The sequence below is a fragment of the Cebus imitator genome, unplaced genomic scaffold, assembly GCF_001604975.1.
Source record: "Cebus imitator isolate Cc_AM_T3 unplaced genomic scaffold, Cebus_imitator-1.0 Scaffold98, whole genome shotgun sequence".
Classification (NCBI taxonomy): domain Eukaryota; kingdom Metazoa; phylum Chordata; class Mammalia; order Primates; family Cebidae; genus Cebus; species Cebus imitator.
In genome coordinates, this window is record NW_016107413.1 from 6,408,970 (window position 1) to 6,433,429 (window position 24,460).

At 37.4% G+C, this 24,460-nt stretch overlaps 1 protein-coding gene across 1 annotated transcript in view; it reads left to right on the forward strand.

Annotated features, from left to right (window-relative positions):
* The first annotated feature begins 785 nt into the window (after nucleotides 1–785).
* The window catches only part of ABCB1 (ATP binding cassette subfamily B member 1), a 106,288-nt gene continuing 82,613 nt past the window's right edge, over nucleotides 786–24,460 (forward strand). Inside the window, exons 1-4 of the mRNA XM_017536510.2 lie at nucleotides 786–1,534; nucleotides 2,102–2,172; nucleotides 6,816–6,864; nucleotides 17,262–17,430. Of these exons, the coding sequence (XP_017391999.1) occupies nucleotides 2,108–2,172; nucleotides 6,816–6,864; nucleotides 17,262–17,430 (283 nt within the window). The 5' untranslated portion in view covers nucleotides 786–1,534; nucleotides 2,102–2,107. The remainder of the gene's footprint in view (nucleotides 1,535–2,101; nucleotides 2,173–6,815; nucleotides 6,865–17,261; nucleotides 17,431–24,460) is intronic.

Consider the following 24,460-nt stretch of genomic DNA (forward strand, 5'->3'; position numbering starts at 1 on the left):
AAAGGCTACATAAAATTCAACAATATTATGTAAACAAAAGGTGAGATAAAGGAACAAAGGAAAACAGAAATGGAAACAGAGATGAGAGGCATAAATAAGATTAAAAATGCAAGTGATGAAGATGAAAGCTTGTATATTTACCCCAGACGGACCACAGGGTTATTGTTATGCTGTTAAACAGTGAACAATGCTATACTCATGCATATCCAATTACAACATGTGGAAAAAATAGAGGCCTGTTAGAGAGCCTAATTAACAATTTGTAAAAAAAAAAGAAAAAAACAAAAAACAGCAACAAAAAAAAAACTTCATTATATGGCCAAGCACAAAATAAATCAAGGTAAGAAAAATGTGTAGTCAAGAATAGGAAAAAATTATGGCTTTGAAGTATGAGTTATTTAAAGAAAGAGGAAACATCTTCAGACTATGCAGTAAAAAACAAAGTGATTTTCTTCTTCTAAACTTATGCAGTAAGCTGATGGGTAATATGTGTAAGTCATGGAATGTGGGCTAGAGGTTACAACAAAGCTATTTCCCCTATGTTCATAAGAAGTAAGAAAAGCTCTGATGTGAGTTAGCAGTACTTTATAAATTTGAATTGGGAAGACTGCACATACTTTTCCTCAGTTTGAAAAAAATAGTGGACAGGAAAAAATATTAAATGTTGGCAGTAAATATGAAAAGAAATTAAAGCTAATGTAACATGCTAAAACATGCTATGTTTATTTTAATTATTTTAAAATTATTTTGAATTTTGAAATGCCCTGGAAAAACACGGGCATTGACCTGACCTCTAAAGTTTTAAAATATTACACACTTTAAAATACCATTTCTATCTTGAAATACCTGTGTCTCTATGTTTTTAAAAACTTCCTTTTTATTTCTTTCCATTTATCATCAAATAAAGGATGAATAGATATACTCAGAAACTGTCAAACATGCTGAAGAAAGTCCACTGCAGAAAAATTTCTCCTGGCCTTTTTACAGGTGTTAGCAGAGTGGAGCTACAGAATTGGAGAGGTCGGAGGTTTTGTATTAACTGTATTAAATGCAAATCCAGAGAAAATTTCCCTTAACGACATCCTGTATCCTTATATGGATATGAAGACTTCTGTGAACTTTGAGAGACGTGTCTCTATAAGTTGAAATGTCCCCGATGATTCAGCTGATGCACGTTTCTCTATTTGCCCTTTCCAGAGAGGCGCAACGGAAGCGACAACATTCCTCCTGGAGATTCGATCTGTTTCGCAATTTCTAAAGGAATCAACATTCGGTCAAGCCGGGCCGGGAGCATTCATTTGAGATGAGGTTTGATTGGCTCACAGGACAGCGCTGGGGCTGGGCCGAGCACCGACGCTGACTCCTCTTTTCCACAGGAAACCTGCGCTCATTCGAGCAGCGGCTCCTCAGAGCAGCGGCTCCTCCAAGCTCGAAGAAGTAGAGGCCGCTGTTTGTTTCCACTAGGTCTTTCGACGAAGCCGGAGTCTCTTCTTCCAAAATTTCACGTCTTAGTGGCCGCTCTAAGGAGCTAGAGGTAGGCGCACACGAAGTTGGGAACTACTGTAGGACAGTTCCCAAGAAGGGTCAGGCTCTCAGATTCCCTGTACGTGGTCCTCGCGGGAGAAGGGCTTCTCGAGGCGTGGATGGTGTGGAGGAGTCCTGTTGCAAGTCCTTGGGGACCAAGTGGGGTGAGATGTAGACTCGGGAGCTCCTGGAGCAGCGCCCAAACCGTAGTGGCACTGGACCATGCTGGCAGGAGCTCGCAGAGCCCGCGCGGTGCGGGAACCTGGTCTCTGAGCCCGCGGGCGGCGGGTGGGAGGAAGCTTCATCCGCGGCAACGGGAAACGGGAGGGAGAAACGCGCTCGCGGCGGGCAGAATCCAGAGCGCGCTGCCAGCCCCCAAACTTTGCCCGCGTGGAGAGGCTGGGGACCCTGCACACAGGAAAGCCCCTGCAGTGCCCAGCGTGGCCAGAGCAGCTGGAGCATCACGGCGAACGCTCCCCCTTACTGCTCTCTGGGTTAAGCAGGTGACTGGAGGTTAGTTTCACCTCAGGCTCCTGCGGGTCATGCATTTGGCTAACAAGCTGCGGTTTCTCTTCAGGTCGGGATGGATCTCGAAGGGGACCACAATGGAGGAGCAGGGAAGAACTTTTTAAAACTGAACAATAAAAGGTAGCTAGTTTGTTTCATTTTTATAGTTTACGTAATTGCAAGATTTGGGTAGTTTATTTATAGCTTCCAGCTCTGAGATAAATGACATACTGTTGTTTTTAATTATTTTTATTTTAAGAAACGCAAACCAGCCTTTGGAATCAATTTCCCTGCTTAGAGCAGAAGTTTGTCGGCTGCGTGGGGCACAGCATATGCATTCTCCCTCAGTCTTTTTTGTTCTTTCTTTTAATGATACATAATATTTTACATATTTATGAAATGGGGTATATGAGAGTGTTTTTTACATGCACAGAATGTGTAATGATCAAGTCCAGATATTTGGAGTATCCATCATCTTGGGTATATTTCATTTCTGTGTTGATAACATTTTAAGTCCTCTATTCTAGCTACTTTGAAATATACAATATATTGCTAACTGTAGTCACCCTAGTCTGCTGTCGAACATTGGAACTTATTTGTCCTATTCAACCGTTCTTAGTCATTCACCAGCCTCTCTTCATTCCACCCTTTTACCCTTCCTGGACTCTCTCTCCCTTAGTATTGATGTGCCTCCTCCTCAGCTTTCCTGCCCAAGACAGGCGGAGGCTTGTTTCTGTCTTGAACATCTGCTTTTCAAGTGGTGTTCGTTGCCCATACCTGAGCCATATGCCGCTGGTGATCTGCTCTGTGGTCCAGGCTTTTGATTGTGGTAAATGACTACGTAAACATCGCGTGTTTGTGGCCTGGGTGGTGGAAGGTCAAAAGTACATTTTGTTTTGTGTGTCTGTGTGTTGTTTTAACTGGCAATAAATATATATATATATTTTTTTTTGAGACGGAGTTTCACTCTTGTTACCCAGGCTGGAGTGCAATGGCGCGATCTCGGCTCACCGCAACCTCCGCCTCCTGGGTTCAGGCAATTCTCCTGCCTCAACCTCCTCAGTAGCTGGGATTACAGGCACGCGCCACCATGCCCAGCTAATGTTTTGTATTTTTAGTAGAGACGGGGTTTCACCATGTTGACCAGGATGGCCTGGATCTCTTGACCTCGTGATCCACCCGCCTCCGCCTCCCAAAGTGCTGGGATTACAGGCTTGAGCCACCGCGCCCGGCCAATAAATATCTTTATATAATATTGGTAATGTAACCACACATACAGAAAATAATTATTTAAAGTTAATTTTAATAATTAACTTTATTAAATGGTGCTCTGGCTTTATAGGAAATTTAAAACTCCACTCAATAGATTCATTGTTAGTAGTAAATTGTAAGATAAATTAGTAAATATATTAATATTATTAGAAACTGTAATGTAAATTATAAGATAAATTAGTAAACATGTTAATATAAGAAACCAAACTTTTCAGTGTAAGAGAAAAAATACAAATGTGGAAATTAAATACATTTTTAAAAATAATGTTAAATTTGAATTGGAAATTTCAATATGAATTCATAATATTTTAATAGTTCATTTTAAGGGACAGTAACAATGAGCACTGTTAGTATCAGATCTTGATTTCTTAATACCATTCCTCCCTAAAAGAAATAACACCTCAATAGTTAATTTCAGCCAAGTCTGGGGCAAGGGCAGGAAAAATACAAAGGTATCCTGTGGTATCTGAAAATAAGAAAGTGGAGTTTAATGGAGTAGTTAAAAGCACACTGGAGCTGGCTGGAAGGAGCTTCCACTGGCCAACTCTGGGAAAATTTGAGCATCAAAGAAAATCATAACTGTAACAGATTTTTAGATACTAAATGCAGCTGTTGAATCCCTAATATTCTGAGAGGAGGGAAGCTGAAAGAAAGTGTGAGAAGTAGAGAAAATATGGGAATTATCTTTACAGAAAAATTCCAGCTATTACTTTGCAATGTGCATTGTTATAATAGATTACAGTAAGGATTGTCAACGAACCCTAAACCATTCAGAAAAAAAGTTGTATCAAAGAATTTTCTTCAAAATGTTTACTAATTGGAAGGAGAACGTGCTTTTCCAATTAAACGATTTTGCAGTTAGCACCTTAACCAAGTGATCAGATCTGGTATCACTCACAGTAGAATAGATTGTGGTAAATGACTCATCACTTGGATTTTGAGTAAACAACATCACTTAGCAAATGTTACTATATCTACAAAAACATTTAGTTTGAATCCAATTAAACTTGTAGACCGGGGCTGTCCAATAGATATGTCATGTGAGCCACATTTGTAATTTAAAATTTTCTAGCAGCAACATTAAAAAATAAAAATAAAAAGATAAAACTAATTTTGAAAATATATTTTATAGAACTCAATATGTACAAAAGATTGGATGTTCTATGTCATCGAAATGATTAATAAGATAGTTTGCATTTTCTTTTATGCTAAATCCTCCTGTTTGATGTGTATTTTGCATTTATTGTACTTCCTAATTTGTATTCAGTTTGATACAGGTATTTGTTGCACTTCCCAATTTGTATTCAGTTTGTCCCAAGATGTGGGACATTCTGTAAGACAGCTGTTCATGTCCCTTTACAAAAGTCAATGTTAAAAAAAATAAAAGGAGGACTTCTAGATTAAGAGAGACTAAAGATATATAACTACCAAATGCAGCGTGTCAACATTACAAAACAAAAGAAAACAACCTAAATGTTCAACAAGGAAAAAATCTACGGAAAACATTCTTGGGACATTTTAATGTGGATTGGATATTAGCCAATATCAAAATTGCAGCCACTTTTCTTAGATGTGATAATGGTAGGAGAACATATGATTGAAAGAGAAAATTTTTGTTAAAAAAGTTCATATAAACAATGAAAAAGGCTCCATTGAGTAGAGGGTAGGTATTCCACTTTTTGTTTTTCACTTTGTATTTTTGAAAACTTGATAGCTTAAAGAATTATGTACTTATGATACAAACATTTAGGTAGATTTAAGAAATATTGAGGGTATGTGAAGGGAAACAGTAAAGAAAATTAATCTTTCTCATATTTCTATTATTGGTTCTATCATGGCCTATAGACTTTTTTTTTTTCAAATTAGAGATTATATTTTACATAAGTAGTTCTTATTAAATTGTGTTCATTGCCATTGATTTAAATCTGTTTCAACATGGATTGTAAAGAAGTATATGGCTTTGGTAATAGATAATGCTGGGATAATAGTGCTGTTTGGAATATGTCTATTTGCAAAGATTCTTTATTAAAATGATGTTTGATGAATGACTTGTCTTTCTAAGCACTGTGTTTTGTGCTAATGGGGATAAGTAAGTAATCTAGTAGGGGTGAGAGTGTGTGTGAAAGTGCATTTTAATGTGATGCAGTATCTCGGAAACTTGAGGTTGTACCTTATAGCTTGGTGGTCAGGGAACGGACTTGGCATTTAAATATAGGCTTTGTTATAGCTGTGGGACCTTGAACAAGTTAACTCTTCTCACTCTTCTACATCTCTGAAAGGAAAAAATGTGTCTTTCATATAGAATTGTTTATGAATCCTGTGTGGGAAGTGCTTACTTAGCCAGTGCCTGGAACATTATAACTTCTCCAGAGTAGCAGCAGTCTTAGAGAACAAAAAAATAAATAAAAAGCTTAGAGCTAAAACTCAACTATTTATGGCTGTTTTTCTCTTTTCATCCTGGTTCCAGGGATACTGAAACCATGCCTTTACTGGAAATTGGGTGGGACCAAACCTGAAGAGTTATGTTTGTGTATTTTATGTCTCTCTAACATTATCCAAAGCCAAATGCGTAAACTCCGGATTTTTTTTCTTTAGAAGTCTCTTCACCTCTTTTGACCTCACTTGGTGTAAAGAACAAAGACAAAGATGAATTTACCTTGTGAACTTAAAAACCCTGTAAAAAATAGCACAATTCTTCTCTAAAATAATCTTACTTTTATACAAAAATATAGATGAGGCAGATTTGTTATAGTTGGTTTGCTTTCACATCCTAGGTGGCAGTTACACAGAGTGGAAAATGGGTTACAGAGTTAGATTCATTCGTATCTGGTTTCAAAATAAGAGTTGACCTTATGCCTGAGGACAACTTTTGACAATTTATAGAGCATCATTTTTGACCATAGCTTTCTAGAGTGCATTTATTTCATAATGGTTCATTTAGGGCTCCAGACATTTTTTTCACAATTAGGTTTGCTCATAGAGAGTAATTTAATTTTCTTCTTAGGCCAGTTATGCCCAGCATCTAATTGTCACTACTCTTCACTAGTAAAGGGAATGATTAAGAATAATATCTAGGCTGTAGACGGATAAAATATCAATGCCATCATTACTCAAATGACAATTAAGGGGATTCATAATTAAGGGGAAGTGTGAATGATTTTCTAATTAGAATACAAACAGGAAACTTTTTTCAGTATGTCTTTTTTTCTGATTGCAAAGGGTGTATGTATGTATTCATCGTAGCAAATCAGGAAATTTCAAAGGCACAAGGAAGAACATATTTTTAGAGAGATTCCAATGCTCAGTGGAAACGACATAGGTAGATTTCTAAAATATATGTAAACATATTTAAACATTATAAATGGGATCATACTATCACTATCCTGTTTTTTAACTGTATAATATAGACATATTTCTTCATCTGTCATTAAATATACATTCTATATTAATTTGAGTAATTTAAAAATTATATAATTTCTAAAGTTTTATGTAATTCCTTTGCTGTTTTGCAGTGAAAAAGATAAGACGGAAAAGAAACCAACTGTCAGTGTTTTTGCAATGGTGAGTTTTGAATTTATTAAAAATTACTTTGTAAATTTGATGTCTCCTTTCATGGAAAAGAGATATTTCATCTGATATAAGATTTTCTTACAGAGTGTGTTAATGGAGGAGCAAAATAAATTGGTTTGATTTAGTTTATTTTTGGGAAAATGCTGATCATAACTTGCCATGTATATTAATAATCTGCAGCCACCCTTCCTGACTTAGATTTCAATATTCTACTAATGAATTATGTTGCCAGTGATCCATTACCTACACAAACTCCTCTCCCATCTGCATAGAGGAAACCAATCGCATAGAGTGCTGACTTTAATGGCTCTGAAAGTCTAGCAGGTTTTAGGTCAAAGTCCATTGCTAACAATAAAAGATAGCAATGGATTATTTATTGCTATGAAAATTTTAGAGCATTTTGGATTATTTATTACTATGATTTCAAATATGCCATATGTCATTATTCCCCTGTGCTGTATAGATGAAAATCTAGAATTTGAAAACCTTAATGTAACTCTTTATATCATTTTCTGGTTGCATGTGGTTGTTTAGAAGCTTTTTTTTGATCACACTTGGAATCAGACAGGAATCATATAGGTGTGGTTGGTTGATGACATCAGTGCCATGATCTTGGCTCACTGCAACCGCCGCCCACCAGCCTCAACTGATCCTCTCACCTCAGCCCCTCACGTAGCTAAGACCACAGGTGTGTACCGCCATGCCCAGCCAGCTTTTGTATTTTTTGTAGAGACAGGGTCTCGCTATGTTGCCCAGGCTGGCCTTTAACTCTTGACCGCAAGTGATCCGCCTCACTTGCCTCCCAAAGTGCTGGGATTACAGGTATAAACCACTGCGCCACACCTAGCTGATGACGTCTTATCTACCTGAATTCTCACTTCCTTTTTTCTAAGAGTTCAAATTTAGGTGAACTGTTAGGTGAGTGATTGCAGAGATTGGAACTGGGAAGACTACTGAACCAATTAATTTAACAGCACATGCTTTATAATTCAGTCATTACACAGGAATTTTTTAGGGGGAAGGAGTGGATAGATTGTCTTGTAAAATGGATTTTAATAAATAGATTATAAAAATAGTTGTAGGCAGGGAAAAAACAGACATATGACTTTTACGCTGAAGACTCCATGGTTCCCTTATCTGACCTTCATCTCTCTGTGCTACAATTGCTCTTGCCATGACTCCTGCTTTTATTCTATCTCCATTTGCTTTGGAATTTTGGGGAGATGAGACTAAGTACTTGAGTCATTCTCAGACTACTTGATTAACCAAGTGACAGTTTTCATTATTACATTCTTTTATGGAAAGAAGCATTTAGGTTAAAGTTGTATTTATTCCCAGGATTTTGGTGCTGTCATTTTGAGACTTTCAGTTTTTATTATTTGTAGTTAAATAGTTTTAAACCTTAGGAGTCTTATATTTTAGAAAATTTAACAGGCCTACTATATAGAGGTAATGTTATCAATACTCAATTCATTTTAAGGCACAAAAAAAATAAAAATATGAAGCTTTAATATAAGGTGGTAGTAATAGAACACATATAGCACAATATGCCAGGCATTGTTCTAAGTATTTCGTATATGATCTCATTTATTCCTTACAATTCCTTTTGAGATGGATACTATTATTCCAATTTTGCATGTGAAGAAATTGAGGCTAGACATATTCACCTGTCTGAGGATACACAGTGGGGCCAGGATAGAGAGAATATACAATAAGCCTATTGATGAAGTATTCTACTACTTAGATGGATTTTCCTCACATCTTTTTCCTGAAAAGTCAACATAGAAAACATTGAATGTAACTTGAATATAAAACTTAATAAACACAAGAACATAATAAAAGTTTAACAATAAAATGGTGATGTCACTGGCATCGCTTATTAATAATAGTTTTCAGCGAAGAAAAAAAACATTGTGTGTTCAGGGCTTCCAAGAAGCCCAGCCTCAATGATTCACACAAGGAGGACTCAAAGGACTTATGGCAAAAGGCAATTGGGGAGAAGTCCAGGAGAAACCACGTGCAAGCTCCTAGAGTTCTCTCCTAGTGGAGTCACAGGGCACACTGAATTTCTTCAAGCAGTGAGTTGAGACAGCACATGTAGAATGCTGTTAATCAGAGAAGCTCATTATAGACTCAATGCCCAAAGGTTTTCTTAGGGGCTGATCATGTAGGCACCCACACAGCATACACCAAAATTTCAGGCTCATAGAAGGAAGGCAAAAATGCAGAAGGTAGAACCACATTGTTTGTACAGATAGTTTGGCTATACTTATCAGTTAGAATGGTGATGATCTTCCTTAAATCCAAGTTTCAGCCAAGGGCCAACCTTGTATGCAGGCCTTTCTAAACATAGCAGCTTCAAAACTGCTGTGTTAGCTCTTGTCTGCATACAATGTTTGTTAATTTATTTCCACTGTGAGACTTTTTGGCAATCTTAAAAAAGTGATGAAAGAAATAAGGAATAGATTCAAATTTTTCTAATAGCCTTTTAAGTTTATATCAGACCTTACTTCAACATTTACAGAAACATAAAAGTAGAATAAAATCTAAAGCAAGTGAGGAAATGGGACACATAGAGCAAGAAAAATAAAAGTTGCGCTGCAGTTTCTACACAAAATAAACTTCTTAAAAGATTTTACACCCTTGATCAGGTGCAGTGGCTTATGCCTGTAATCCCCCCACTTCGTAAGGCTAAGGTGGGCGGATTTGTCCAGCTTGGGCAACATGGCAAAACCCTGTCTATACAAAAAATACAAAAATTACTTGGTCGTGGTGGCACATACCTGTAGTCTCAGCTACTTGGGAGGCTGAGGTGGGAGGATCACTGGAACCTAGGAGGTGGAGATGCAATGAGCCAAGATTGTACAACTTCATTCACTCCAGCCTGGGTGACAGAGTGAGACACTGTCTCAAAAAAAAAAAAATTACATAATCTTGTAAGAATTGTGCACTGCAGATTGAACTCTGAGCCTTCTATTATATGTGTTTTATGGAAACATTAATGTTTTTTCTAAATAGATAATACCTAACAATGTTAAATGTTTCCTTTGTACCTGGCATTTGTTAAGCACCCTATGTTTATTGTGATATAATCTTCATAATCTTCAAATAGGGACATAAGTCCCTGTGATTTGGGAACTTGTGTTATTCTTACATTCCGGATGAAGAAACTGACTCAGAGAAGTAAAGTAATGCATTCAAAGTCACAGGGTCACATAGCTAATAAGCAAGGTAGGCTCAGATATGCCCAGTTGCTTTTAACAACTATAATCACTTATGATTGGTTAAACTGTTATCTCTCTGGAATTGAAGAGTTCTTTGTTGCTGTTACCTTTTCATCTTTGAATCAGATGGTCATCAAAGACTATGCCACCTGGCTCAGTATCTCCCGTCCACGTTGGTGCTCCAACCAACTTGGGTGACTTCTATGGTTATATGGATAACCGCCCTTTGATCTTCACAGCTGCAATAATCATACAAACCTACCTGTATCTGGATCTGTTTCCTCCTCCTTCTTTCCAGTTACAAAGAGTTTTAGTCTTAAGATTAATCACTCGTACTTTGGCCCCTATCTCCTCTGCCTTTTCAGGGACCTTACTTCATCATTACCATGCATTCTCTTCTGTATCTTCATCTCTCCCTCTCAATTGGGTCTGTCCCATTGGGATTGACACATCAAGGCACGGTCATCTTACTGATGCCCTTCTTGGAGCCACCCCTGCCAACTCCCTTCACATACAAAAGTGGCCTTTGCATTCTGTCTTGATTTTAACATTCACTTAGTTCTCAGCCTATTGAAGTTTGGCTCCAGTTCCTGCCTCTCTCTGCATTCAGTGGACATTTAAAAATTCTGTTTGATCTCTCAGCAGCATTTAGACTGTCTCCTGTATATTTTTTGTTTGCTTCTATTATGTCATGGTTTGCTGATTTTCCTCCAGCTCTTTGGCTTTTTCTTGTGTCACCCTTGCCTGTGAAGTTAGACTTCTTCAACCCCTTATCACAGGAGTCAGAGATGATGTGGACATCCCTATAGTTCCACATAGCCATTTTCAAATTATTTTTGATTCTCATGCAAAACTCCTTTGTCATTTGAGTTTTACCCTGCATAATTATACTATCTTCTATCTATTTGCAGTGGTATCCTTGAATTACCCACCCCCAACCCAGTTCCTTAAGGACTTTGGCATTTGATTGTTTCTACTTAATTCACCTTATGTTCCTGTTACTCTTCTGAATATTTTGATAAACTTATAAATAAGGCTCAACATTCTTTGACTTCTTCAGTTCCAACAACCCTGCCCCATAAATTACATTAGTACTTTAATAAATTACAAGTGCAGACAGGACCTTGGGCTTATTTTATCTGGGTGGACTTTCTTGTACAAAGGTATAAACACACACACACACACACACACACACATACACACACGTGTATCAGTCTTTAACCACAACATGTGATTCCTTCCAGCTCTGCCCTGCCTCTTTATCATCCCTCTTTTGACATTGTGTATTCATTTCCCATTGCTGCTGTAGGAAAACAGCACTCACTTAGTGGCTTAAAACAACACAAGTTTATTATCTTACTGTTTTGGAGTTGAATGTGTTACTGGACTAAAGTCAAGGTATCAGCAGGATTGCATTTCTTCTGGAGGTTCTAGAGGAGAATCAGTTTCCTTCTGTTTTTCAGCTTCTAAAGCACACTTGCACTTCTAGACTGACAGGCCCTTGCTTGCATCATTCTTGCGTCCTCTTACTTCAATCATCACGTCTCTTACTGACTCCAGGCTACCTCTTCCCACTTATAGGCACCCGGTGATTACATTTGCCCTCCTGGATAATCCAGGATAATCCCCCATCTGGAGATGTTTTAAATCCTCAAAGTCCCTTTTATCATGTAAGGAAATGCATTCACAGATTCCTGGGATTAGGATTTGGACAGGTTGTGGGGGGAGCATTATTCTGTCTACTACACCTGGTCAAGACGTTATTCTCTCAACTGCTCTCTCTTCTAGTATCCCTCCTTCCTTTCTGCTCTTCTAAAAATTTACCCATAGCAGCCACATCACACCACATTAGTTCCTGCATTAAAACCATTAAATGCTTTCCTTTCTGCTTACACAGGAAGTTCAGTGTAAAACCCAGACTCCTTCCTGTGACTACAAAATGCCCTACATATCTGACCTCTGTCATTTCTGAGTTTACTGCAGACAGTATTCTCCCTCACTCTACTCTTGCCACGGTGTTCATTCTATTTGGTCCTTGGGACACAGCAATCTGGTTTTCACCCAAGGACCTTTTCATTGGCTCTACCTGCCTGGAATGTACTATCCCTAGATCATCAGGATGAACTATATCCTTCCTGTCACTGAAGTCTCATCATGGATGTTATCTCCTGAGAAAGACATTCTCTGACCAGCCAATCTAAACCAGCTGACCCTGCCTGCCTCTGGGTCATACCATGTATGACATTTATTCTGAATGTTTATCACTATCTGGTTTCTTTTTTATGTGTTTGTCTTCTCTCTGAAGGTAAGCTCCAAGGGGGCAGGAGGTTTCTTTTTTTGTATATTTTGTTCTCTACTGTTCCCCAAATGCCCTGAAACAGTGGCTGGAACTTTGATAGGAACTTAACTATTGAATGAATGTTGAATGCATCTATTTCCTCTTTTACTATATGCACTAGAATGTATGCTTTGTGAGGATAGGTAGCTTATCTTACCGTTGTTATCAGTACCTGGAACCAAGCCTGACCTCATTAGGTGCTTTCAAATATTTGAAAGATACTTGAAAATATTCACATATCCCTTGAATATTAAATGAATGAATGAATGAATTCCCTCTCAAATCCAGGTCACGTTTGCCCTCTAACCTGCTGAATGTGCCTAAACCTCTTTCCTGTCAGTACCTTCTACTTGTTTGCCCTGGGAAGCCTAACCTTTGGCATTCAGCACTGATCAACATGCCTTTTATGTGGTTCTGGTTTCATGTTCTCTCTCTTTCCTGCTAGCATCTAATCAAACATTTTCCATTTTCTTTCTTTTCTTTCTTTTGTGTGTGTGTGTGTGTGTGCGTGCGTGCGTGTGTGTGTGTGTGTGTATGTTTTGTCTTACTCTGTCACCCAGGCCGGAGTACAGTGGCATGATCACAGCTCTCTGCAGCTTCAACCTCCTAGGCTTAAGTGATCGTCCCACCCCAGCCTCTGGAGTAGCTAGGACCACAGGTATATGCCACCACACCCAGATAATTTTAAAATTCTTTTTTGTAGAACAAACCCTGTGTTGCCCAGGCTGGTACTGAAACTCCTAGGCTCAGGCGATCCTCCTGCCCTCAGCCACCCAAAGTGTTGGGACTGCAGATGTCAGCCATCATGTTCAGCCCATTTTTTTAAATAAAAAAGGCTTCAATTACAATTAGTTTATACTTCTTACATTTCACCTGTGTTACAATGCTTTTTGGTCGCCTGCTCTTTGACTTTATGAGACTGAAAAGTCTTGTTAATTATTATATTTTCCAAAACCAGTAATAGTACCTGCTTATATCATGTATTTGCATATTGTAGGCTCAATAAAAGTTTCTTGTATTCTCATTTATATCCTTGTAACAGCTATGTAAGGTTTTCTGCATGTATGAATATTTTCCTCATTTTGTAAATTCAGAAACTGGGGCTCAAGGTTATTAAGATTTGTTTCCCCTAAAGTCTCCTTCCTAATAAACTACAGAGCAAAGGCATTTGACTGAGGCTTTTATCCTACACAGCATTATGTTACCACTTTCCTCAACCCTTCTCACCCCCTTCATTCTAGAAATCAATCTACTTCATGCCACAAAGAAATATGAGGTTCTAGCATCTATAAGGAACTTAAACAAATTTACCAAGAAAAAACAAAGAATCCAATAAAAAGGTGGGCAAAGGACGTGAATAGACACTTCCCAAAAGACGTGTGGCCAACAATCATATTTTTAAAAAGCTCAACATCGTGATTATTAGAGAAATGCAAACCAAAACCACTATGAGAAACCATTTAACACCAGTCAGAATGGCTGTTATTACAAAGTAAAAAAATAACAGATGCTGGCAAGATTGTGGAGAAAAAGAAACACTTATACACTATTAAGCCATTATGGAAGACAGTGTAGTGATTTCTCAAAGACTTAAAGATGGAAATACCGTTTGACTTATTACTGGGTATAAGGGTAGCTGAGAGAAAGCAGAATAGATCCAAAGTCAGGCAAGCAAGTTTTATTAATCTGCCAGGCTGCTCTGTAACAATCAGAGAGGGCATGCCTGAGCTTATAAAATGAGAGGTTTATATGGGGTGAGGCAAGAATAAGGGGGTTTTAGGACTGAGATAATCTATCTGCTGGTAACAGGCACAGAGATAGTTTGTTAATTTATAACAGACTTATATTACATCATCCTGTGACTTTTGTGGTGGCAGTCTTTTAAAAAAAACAAGAGAAACCGGGAGTTTTTTTTTTTTTTACAGATATGTGTTAAACAGGAATTTACAAGCATGGGTAACCAACCTCTGTTTTCCCTGTCCTCCTTTGAGCTGCCCGGAGGGCTGTAATCAGGCTTTGCTTAATTGCAGCACATCTGGCAGCCTTGGTGTGGCACCTAGGGAGGGGTTCAGGAATGTAGCTGCAGAGCAATCAGAGGGAGGGAAGAGGTCAGCCTGCATGGAGGGGGTTTTCTTATACTTAACACTGGATATATACCCAAAGGAATATAAATCATTGTACTATGAAGACACATGTGTTGTATGTTCATTGCAGAACGATTCACAATAGCAAAGACATGGAATCAACCTAAATGCCCATCAATGATAGAATGGTTAAAGACAATGTGGTACATATACACCATTGAATACAATGCAGCCATGAAAAGGAACAAGATCATGTCCTTTGCAGGGCATGGCTGGAGCTGGAGGCCATTATCCTTAGCAAACTAACGCAGGAACAGAAAACCAAAACCGCATGTTCTCACTTATAAGTGGGAGCTAAATGATGAGAACACATGGACACATAGAGGGGAACAACACACACTGGGGCCTTTTGGAGGGTGGAGTGTGGGAGGAGGGAGAGGATCAGGAAAAAATAACTAATGGGTCTTAAGCTTAGTACCTGGGTGATGAAATAATCTGTGCAACAAACCCACATGAAACAAGTTTACCTTTATAGCAAACCTGCACTTGTAACCCTGAACTTAAAAGTTAAAATAAAAAATAATAAAATAAAATAAATACAAAAGGAAATATAAGGTTCTGAACTCTTTCAATTTTCTGTCTTTATTTCTGGAAAATTAGTACTCCTTCCTTCTAGTCTAAGATTAAGAGATGTAATTCCAATTTTCCCAGCTCAGTGAAGGGTGTCTTTTGATCAGTCAGCTATTTCTTTTTGTTTCCACACTTTAGACCCCAAACTTGAGGGTCCCCAGTCTTTTCTAAATACATTGTGCTCTTTTCTGTCTCAGTTTACTGTTCTTTCTGGCTTGAATGCCTTTTTTCTTCTTTGCTTTTAACACTTGGTCAACTTTCAAACCTGGAAGGAAACATCACCTCTTTTATAATAGGAAGCCTTTCCACAAAGGAGGGAATAATGATTGACTCAATTTTATGTCTGTTCTATACACTGTGCTGTCAAAGCATGCAGAGTATAATTGCATATACATTTTTCTTTAATCTCTCTGAAGGCAGGGGTTATATCTTTGGCATTTATTTGTCATTGAATAGGTATTTGGTAAATGTTTCCATTCATGATCCACTTATTTTTATTATGGCCAATGATAGTTCTGGAGGTAAAATGTCCTGTGTTGGTGGTGATGAGAGAAATCTTTGCATATCAACTATCTTCTCTTCCTGTACTGTTGAATTTGATATTTGGTCTACTTTAATATAATCTCTAAAAAAAGACCTCTTCCCCTTCATTTGTGTTTAAGGAAGCAGATGAATTCTTACTAAGACAAAGTACATAATGCAAAATTTAGCCAGTGTTTCAATGAAATATGAAAAAATATACTAAAACATGATTCTCCATTAATGTTTTAATCTGTAAATATGATGATGTTTTTAGGTTGTCAACCCATAACATAACACGGAAAGTTATGTCAAGAACCCAAACTTAAGCTTGTTTGATTACATTTTTAAGAGCTAGAAAAAGTTTAAATGCTTAAGTATGTATTAGATACTCTTTTTTACACCAGACCTTAACTTTGATTAATCATTTCATAATTTGATTTTACTTTTTCTCTCCTGCTTTACAGTCTGACATTCACTACTGCTAATAATCATTCTTTATTTCTCCACTTAGCAGTTCAGTACCAAATCCCCCACTTACTGCTGTAAGATTAGAGTAAGCTAACTTTAGGACTGGTCTCTGTCCCTTTGTGAAGTATATGTAAGTTCTAAAATATTGCTTTCTGTGGCTGTGTCTTTTTTGCTGCCTGATCTTTGTTTTGGTTTATATTTCCTGCCTAGGCCTATGAATTTTTACCCAGTTTCCTCCCTGCATTACAAACCTGTTGCCTACAGCTACATCCACATGATAACCTCCTACCCTGGGGTTTATCCATAGACACCCACAGCTGGCTTTACCCTGTTTCTGTTTCCTTTCCTTTGGTTTTCTTTCAACCCTTAGCTAGTTCCTTGAGTTATAGAGGAACAGTATTAATTGCTTCCCAAGTGGGCCCTGAGCCCATTCCTCTTAACTATATCCTGTAACTTTTTGGGTTCAGAGAAGCTTTCTTTCCTTCCTGTGACTTGCCTACATTAAAAGAGATTTATGCAGATCTCCATTAGTCATTCATTATTGCCATATTCTGTCTTCTCAGGAAAAATGTTCCCAGAGAAGCATGCATCAGACTCATTCCTTTCTTTTTTCTGCTCATTATTGAGGCCTAATTATCTTCAAATCATTTTACATTTATGTTAATTCCATTGTGTGGCAGGTCTTTAACCCAAACCGCTTTGTTAAAGCAACACAATGTTTCCTCCGTGGTATTCTCAGAAGGGCCTTTGACATTCCGGTTTTTTGCCCATGAGATGATAAGTGATTTCTATTCTTAGAAACTAGAGCAACAAATACTATATTATGGCACCATTATATACTTTTACTCTTTCCCAGAATGTCCCATCCTTCTATTAGATTTCATATAAACAGACAAAGTCCAGGATGAAGAATTAGGCCAGAACTCAATGGAAGAATCAAATGTCCATTTCTAATTAGACTATTGCAATAATTTAGCAAAGGTAAGAGGGTACCTTGGACTAGGGTGGTATCAGTAGTAATCTGAAAAATGATTGGATTTTGGATATATTTTGAAAGGAAAGCAAATCATCCATGAAACTGTACTAATTGTTCCTCTTCTATTCCTTTTTTTCTCTTTTTAGTTTCGCTATTCAAATTGGCTTGACAAGTTGTATATGGTGGTGGGAACTTTGTTTGCCATCATCCATGGGGCATCACTTCCCCTCATGATGCTGGTGTTTGGAAAAATGACAGACACCTTTGCAGATGCAGGAAAGTTGGAAAATCTGTACCCAAACATCACTAATCAAAGTAAGTATTATTTATGTACCAATTTTATTGGAAGCTTGAAGCAAAAACAATCACTTAGAGTGATGTTTGTGGATTCTTTACTAAAAACATATTATTGTCTGTAGTCCTATAGGAGGCAGATGGTCTGAGCTATAGTTCGTATTTGCAATGAGTTGGAAAAGATAATATTTACAGGCATTAGAACACACAATGGAAGTGCCAGCAGAGATAAGTAGAAAAAGAGAGAAGTCTGTGAAGTCAGAAGTACTTTTGAAGGCTTCAAGAAGACATATAGGAACTTAATTAGAACCTCGAATGATAAGTAGGAATCATTTGTGAGATTTCCTGACAGATTGAATATGGGTGTAAGAGGAAAAGCCTGGGATGATTCTAAACTTTTTAGCCTTAGAAACCGGAAGGATGCAGTTACTATCAACAGAAATGAGAAGTGGAGAAGAAGAGTGGGTTTGAGCAACAAATACCAGAAATTTAGTTTTGGACATCGTTGTATGTTGGGCTCTCTGGAAGCAGATACAGGATGAAGTGGGGCAAAATTTGTGTGTGTGCGTGTGTGTGTGTGTATGTGTATGTGTATGTGTATGTGTATGTGTGTGTGCACATGTGTGGGTATTTTAGGATAGGATAAGTAATAGCTTGTAGCTCGTTTTATGTGTTAATGGAAATGATCCAAAAGAAAGGAGAAAGTGATGTCTGAACAAGAGAGAGAAGAAATTTGCTAGGGTGATGTCCTTGAGAAAGAATGGAATCCAATGCTGAGGAGGAAAACAATAACAGGTTGGAAAGTGAATTTGAATGTCAGTACCCAGTGGTGGGTATATGAGGAGGTGTGAATCTGTGGAAGTTTTCTTCTGTTAACTTTAGTTTTCTCAGTGAAGTAGGAAGCAAGACAATTGGCTGATAGAGACAGATAAAAGGGATGTAACAGCTCCCTAGGAGAGTGGGATATATGATATATGAATGAGAATGAGATCAGCAGGTATCCATTTATATTATGCATGCAGAAGTATAGCATGATTAGCATAACCCTCTCACACTGTTAGAGCAATGTCTGTGTCTAGACTTCATTAAAAAGTTGGCAAGATCTAAATAGACAGAGATGCACCATTAGGTCTGCTGAGCCACCAGAGATAGATAATTATTTCTGTAGTCACCGAAATAGACTGCAGAGTACAGAAATAATCTGAGTGTAACATACATATTCTCTCTCCCCCTCCCCACCTCTCTCTCTCTCTCTCTCTCTTTCTCAACTGGGGAGGAATGGATTGATATCTTTGAGTTTCTTAGGTCACTTCCGGTCAAGCATAGATTGATTTAAACTAAGCCTCTCAAAGACGTACAATCCAGTTTGCACTCAGGTGATCAAATGTTGAAACTACCTATTTGAGAATGTACTTGAAAATATAGTGATACTACTTAGCTTACAAAGACCTTTCAGCTTTTGAACTTTCAAGTTTCTGATGAATGCAATGAATCATTTCCCCAGAAACATGCACATATATATTCGTACCAATCTGGGGTATATGTGGATCTTTTGATATTTATCACTGGGTCCTGTGAACTACTTCATGATCCCAAAAAGTATGTTGTTTACCCTAGGGTGGAACTACTTCAATTCTGTGCGTGAGTTGAGCCAAAAAAATTTATGTATGATTGAGCTATCTAAAATTCTTATGCATTTATTGGCCGGCCCCAGTGGCTCACGCCTGTAATTCTAACACTTTGGGAAGACGAGGTGGGCGGATCACGAGGTCAAGAGATCAAGACCATCCTGGCCAATATGATGAAACCCCATCTCTACTAAAAATACAAAAATTAGCTGGGCTTGGTGGCATGCCATGCTACTCGGCTACTCGGGAGGCTGAGGCAGGAGAATTGCTTGAACCTGGGAGGCAGAGGTTGTAGTGAGCCAAGATTGTGCCACTGCACTCCAGCCTGGCGCCTGGTGACAGAGCGAGATGGTGTCTCAAAAAAAATTATTATGCATTTATTATATCCTTTCATGCATTCAAAGGGACCTGCAAAAAGATGTTGCACCACCTTTGAACTTTCTTTTACACTATTCACCAAAGGAAGTCCTCAATGCTTTCTGAATTCATTGGTTCCTATACATGCTATATTGGACAATATTCTGTGGAGTCAACTCTCTTACTGCTTCATAGTGGAAGAGTCAAATATTTCGTCTCTCTCTGGTGGCTCAGCAGACCTGATGGGTACATCTCTGTCCATCTTCCATGCCTTTCCAAAGGCAGCATGCTATCTTTACTGTGATTTTCACTTTAGGACACTTACTATACACTATCACTAACCTACTCAGACTGCCAGGTATCCTCAAGGCTGGCTGGAAAGGGGGGAATAGCATCAAAGGTATTGATACTTGTTCCAATAATGAGGGCAAACATGCTCTGTGATGCCTATGAAGGGAGAACCAGCCTACTAAATTCTTGGGGCCCCAGATACTATCAGATCATTGTTTTCGCCCTTCCCTAGGCAGAACCTCATTATCTCTCCATGGGGGTGGACTAGGTACCAGAGCCTCCTTATTGGAGAAGTATTCCTTGCTTAAGGAAACTTGGATTTGCCAAGGCTCTTGAAAGCCTGGAGGTATTTACGCTAAACATAGGATCTAATTAGACAGCTCTAAAAACTTCTTGAGTCAGCAGATCTTTTGCTGTTGCTGCAATAGAACCCTCATAAACTTTCTTGTCCCAGATGCTTTCCCTTAATTAACAGACATCAGCCTTTGTTCTGCCATTTTACTGTGGACCGGATTTCCTGACAGCCACTCCCATCTATCTCTGGCTTAATTTTAGAATGTGTGTAGCCTTTGCCTTAAAATCTCTGATGACTGGAGCCTAGAGAACTCTCTGGTTCTGTCATATCACTTTTTTTGTAAACAAAAGTTAATCACTAATGAATTTCTGTACTATTCTGTGAATTCTTATCTTCCTTATGAGACTGGCCACCATCTGGAAATGGTCGTAGATAAAGGTGATTGGGGTTTTAAATGTGTTGTGGGTAAGGTGGCAGGTAGGACATGTATAAAATGACATCCAGGCAGTTGAAGAAATGACACTCAGTCTTGGCATAAAGAATAGGACTAGAACCTGGATGTGGCCATGTGTGCCTATAGTCCCAGCTACTGGAGAGGCTAAGGTGGGAGGATCACTTGAGGTCAGGAGTTCAAGGCTAGCCTGGGCAAGATAGTGAGACGTTGTCTCTAATAAAACTTTAAAGATTAAAAAACAGTACAATTTAAGGAGGAGTGGAACAAGATAGCTGAACAAAGACCTTCAGAAATCATTGCCCCCACATCCCTACAGGAACACCAGATTGAACAGCTATTCACAAAACAAAGCACCTTTGTAAGAACCAAAATCCAGGTGAGTGACCACACTACCTGCTTTTAACATCATATTAAGTAAAGAGGCACTGAAGAGGGTAGGAAAGAGTCTTGAATTTCCTGTACCACTCTGCCCCTCCCCTGCCAGCAGCACATACTGAAGAATGAATCACAGTTTCTTAATAGCAGAATCGATCAAGCAGAAGAAAGAATTAATGAACTTGAAGACAGGCTATTTGAAATATACACACTCAGAGGAGACAAAAGAAAAAAGAATAAAAAAGAATGAAGTATACCCACAGGATCTACAAAATAACCTTAAAAGGGGAAATCCAAGAATTATTGGCCTTAATGAGGAGGTGGACAGAGAGACTAGGATAGAAAGTTTATTTAAAGGGATAATAACAGAAAACTTTCCAAACCTAAGGAAAGATATCAGTATTCAAGTACAAGAAGGTTGTAGAAAACCAAGCAGATTTAACTTAAATAAGATTACCTCAAGACATTTAATAATCAAACTCCCAAAAGTCCAGGACAAAGAAAGGATCCTAAAAGGAACAAGAGAAAAGGAACAAATAACATGCAAAGGAGTTCCAGTATGTCTAGCAGCAGACTTCTCAGTGAAAACCTCCCAGGTCTGAAGAGTGTCGTGACATAAAGTGCTGAAAGAAAAACAGCTTTTATCCTAAAATAGTATATCCAGTGAAAATATCCTTCAAACCTGAAGGAGAAATAAAGACTTTCTCAGATGAACAAAAACTGAGGGATTTACTCAACACCAGACCTGTGTAGACAAGAAATGCTAAAGGGGGTTCTTTAATCTGAAAGAAAAGGATGTTAATGAGCAGTAAGAGATCATAGTGTACAAAACTCACTCATAATAGGAAGTACCCCGAAAAACACAGAATATCACAACACTGTAATTGTGGTGTGTAAACTACTCATATCTTGAGTAGAAAGACTAAAAATAAACCTATCAAAACTAATAACTACAATATCCGTTCTATAAATAGATACAACAAAAAGTAAAAAAGCAGGGAGATGAAGTTAAAGTGTAGAGTTTTATTAGTTTTCCCTTTGCTTGTTTGTTTATGTAATCAGCATTAAGTTGCCATCAGTTTAAAAAATGGGTTATAAGATATCATTTGCACACCTTATAGTAACCTCAAATAAAATAACATACAGCAGATACATAAAAAATTAAAAGCAAGACATTAAAACATACCACCAGAGAAAATCACCTTCACTAAAAGGAAGACAGGAAGGAAGGAAAGAAGGAAGAGAAGACACCAAACAACCAGGAAACAACAAACAAAATTGCAGAAGTAAGTCTTTACTATTAATAATAATATTGAATGTAAATGGACTAAACTCTCCAATCAAAAGACATAGAGTGGCTGAATGGATAAAAAAAAACAAGACCCAATGATCTATTGCCTACAAGAAACATACTTCACCATTAAGAAGCACACTGCAATCCATAAAAGTTCTTGTAGTTATTATTTTTGGTAGGTTCAGCTTTTAGTTTTTCTATTCCAGATATGAATAGTTTACACACCACAATTACAGTGTTATAATTTCTGTGTTTTTCTAGGTACTTATTATTACAAGTCATTTTCCACTCCTGATCTGGAGTTTCTACTCCAGATGTGAGTAGTTCACATACCACAATTATAGTGTTATAATATTCTTTGTTTTTTTCTGGATACTTACTCATGAGTTTACACATAGACTAAAAATTAAGGGATGGAAAAAGATATTCCATACCAATGAAAACAAACAAACAAAAAAAGCAGTAGCTGTACTTATATCATACAAAATAGATTTCAGGACAAAAACTACAAAAAGAGACAAAGAAGGTCATTATGTAATGATAAAAAGGTCAATTTAGTAAGAGGATGCAATAAATATGCATCCAAAACTGGAGCACCCAATATATAAAGCAAATATTATTCGAGCTAAAGAGAGAGAGAGATCCTAATTCAATAATATTTGGAAACTTCAACACCCCACTTTCAGCATTTAACAGATCTTTCGGACAGAAAATTAACAAAGAAACATTGGCCTAATCTGCACAATAGACCAAATGGACCTTATAGATATTTACAGAACATTTTATCTGAGCTGTAGAATAAACATTCTTTTCCTTAGCGCATGGATCCTTCTCAAGGACAGACCATTTGTTAGATCACAAAATATGTCTTAAAATTCAAAAAAATTGAAATAATATAAAGCATCTTATCTGAGCACAATAGAATAAAACTAGAAATTAATAACAAGAGGAATTTTGGAAACTGTATAGACACATGGAAATTAAACAATCTGTTCCTAAATGACCATGAATAAATTAAAAAGAAAATTGAAACATTTCTTGAACCAAGTGAAAATGGAAACACACCATGCCAAAACATATGGGATTCAGTGAAAGCAGTACTAAGAGGAACGTTCATAGCAATAAATGCCTACATCTAAAAAGCAGAAAAGTTTCAAATATACAACCTACCGATTCATTTTAAAAGACTACAAAAGCAAGAGCACACCAAAGCTAAAATTAGTAGAAGAAAGAGAATAATAGAGATCTGAGCAAAAATAAATGAAATTGAAATAAAGAAATCAATACAAGAGATCAGTGAAATGAGAAGTTGGTTTTTTTAAATGATAAACAAAATCAACAGACCTTTAGCCTGACTAGGAAAAAAAAAGAGAAGACTCAAATAAATCAGAGATGAAAAAGAAGATATTATTGATAACACAGAAATTCAAAATATCATTAGTGGCTACTATGAACAACTATATGCCAATAAATTGGAAAACCTAGGGAAAATGAGTAAATTCTTAGACATATACAACCTACCAAGTTTGAACCATGAAGAAATCAGAAACCTGAACAATCAATAATGAGTAGTGAAATTGAAGCTGTAATTTTAAAATCTCCCATCAAAGAAAAGCCCAGGACCTAATAAAGCTATTAGGTCTGAATTTTACCAAACATTTAAAGAAAAACTAATACCAATACTACTCAAACTATTATGAAAAACAGAGGAGGAGGGAATACTTCCAAACTCATCTTATGAGGTTAGTCTTTCCCTGATATCAAAACCAGACAAAGACACACAAGATCAGAACAAAATTATAGACCAACATCCTTGATTGATTGATGCAAAAATCCTCTACAAAATGCTAGCAAACGTAAGTCAACAACACATTAAAAGATTTTCATCAAGACCAAATGGGATTTATCCTAGGGATGCAAGGATTGTTCAATATATGCAAACTAATCAATGTGATACATCCTATCAACAGAATGAAGGATATAAAATATATGATAATTTCAATTGATGATGAAAATGTCTTTGATAAAATTCAACAACCCTTCATGATAAAAACTTTTTAAAAAACTGGGTATAGAAAGAACATACGTAAACAAATTAAAAGCCACACACAACAGACCCATAGCTAGTATCGCACTAAATGAGGAGAAACTGAAAGCCTTTCCTTCAAGATCTGGAACAAGATAAGGATGCTCACTTTTACTAGTTATTCAACATAGTACTAAAAGTCTTAGTGAGGGCAATCAGACAAGAGAAAGAAAGAAAAAAGTCATCAAAATTGGAAAGGAAGAAGTTAAATTATCCCTGTTGGCAGATGATACACTCTTATATTTGGAAAAACCTGAAGATTCCACCAAAA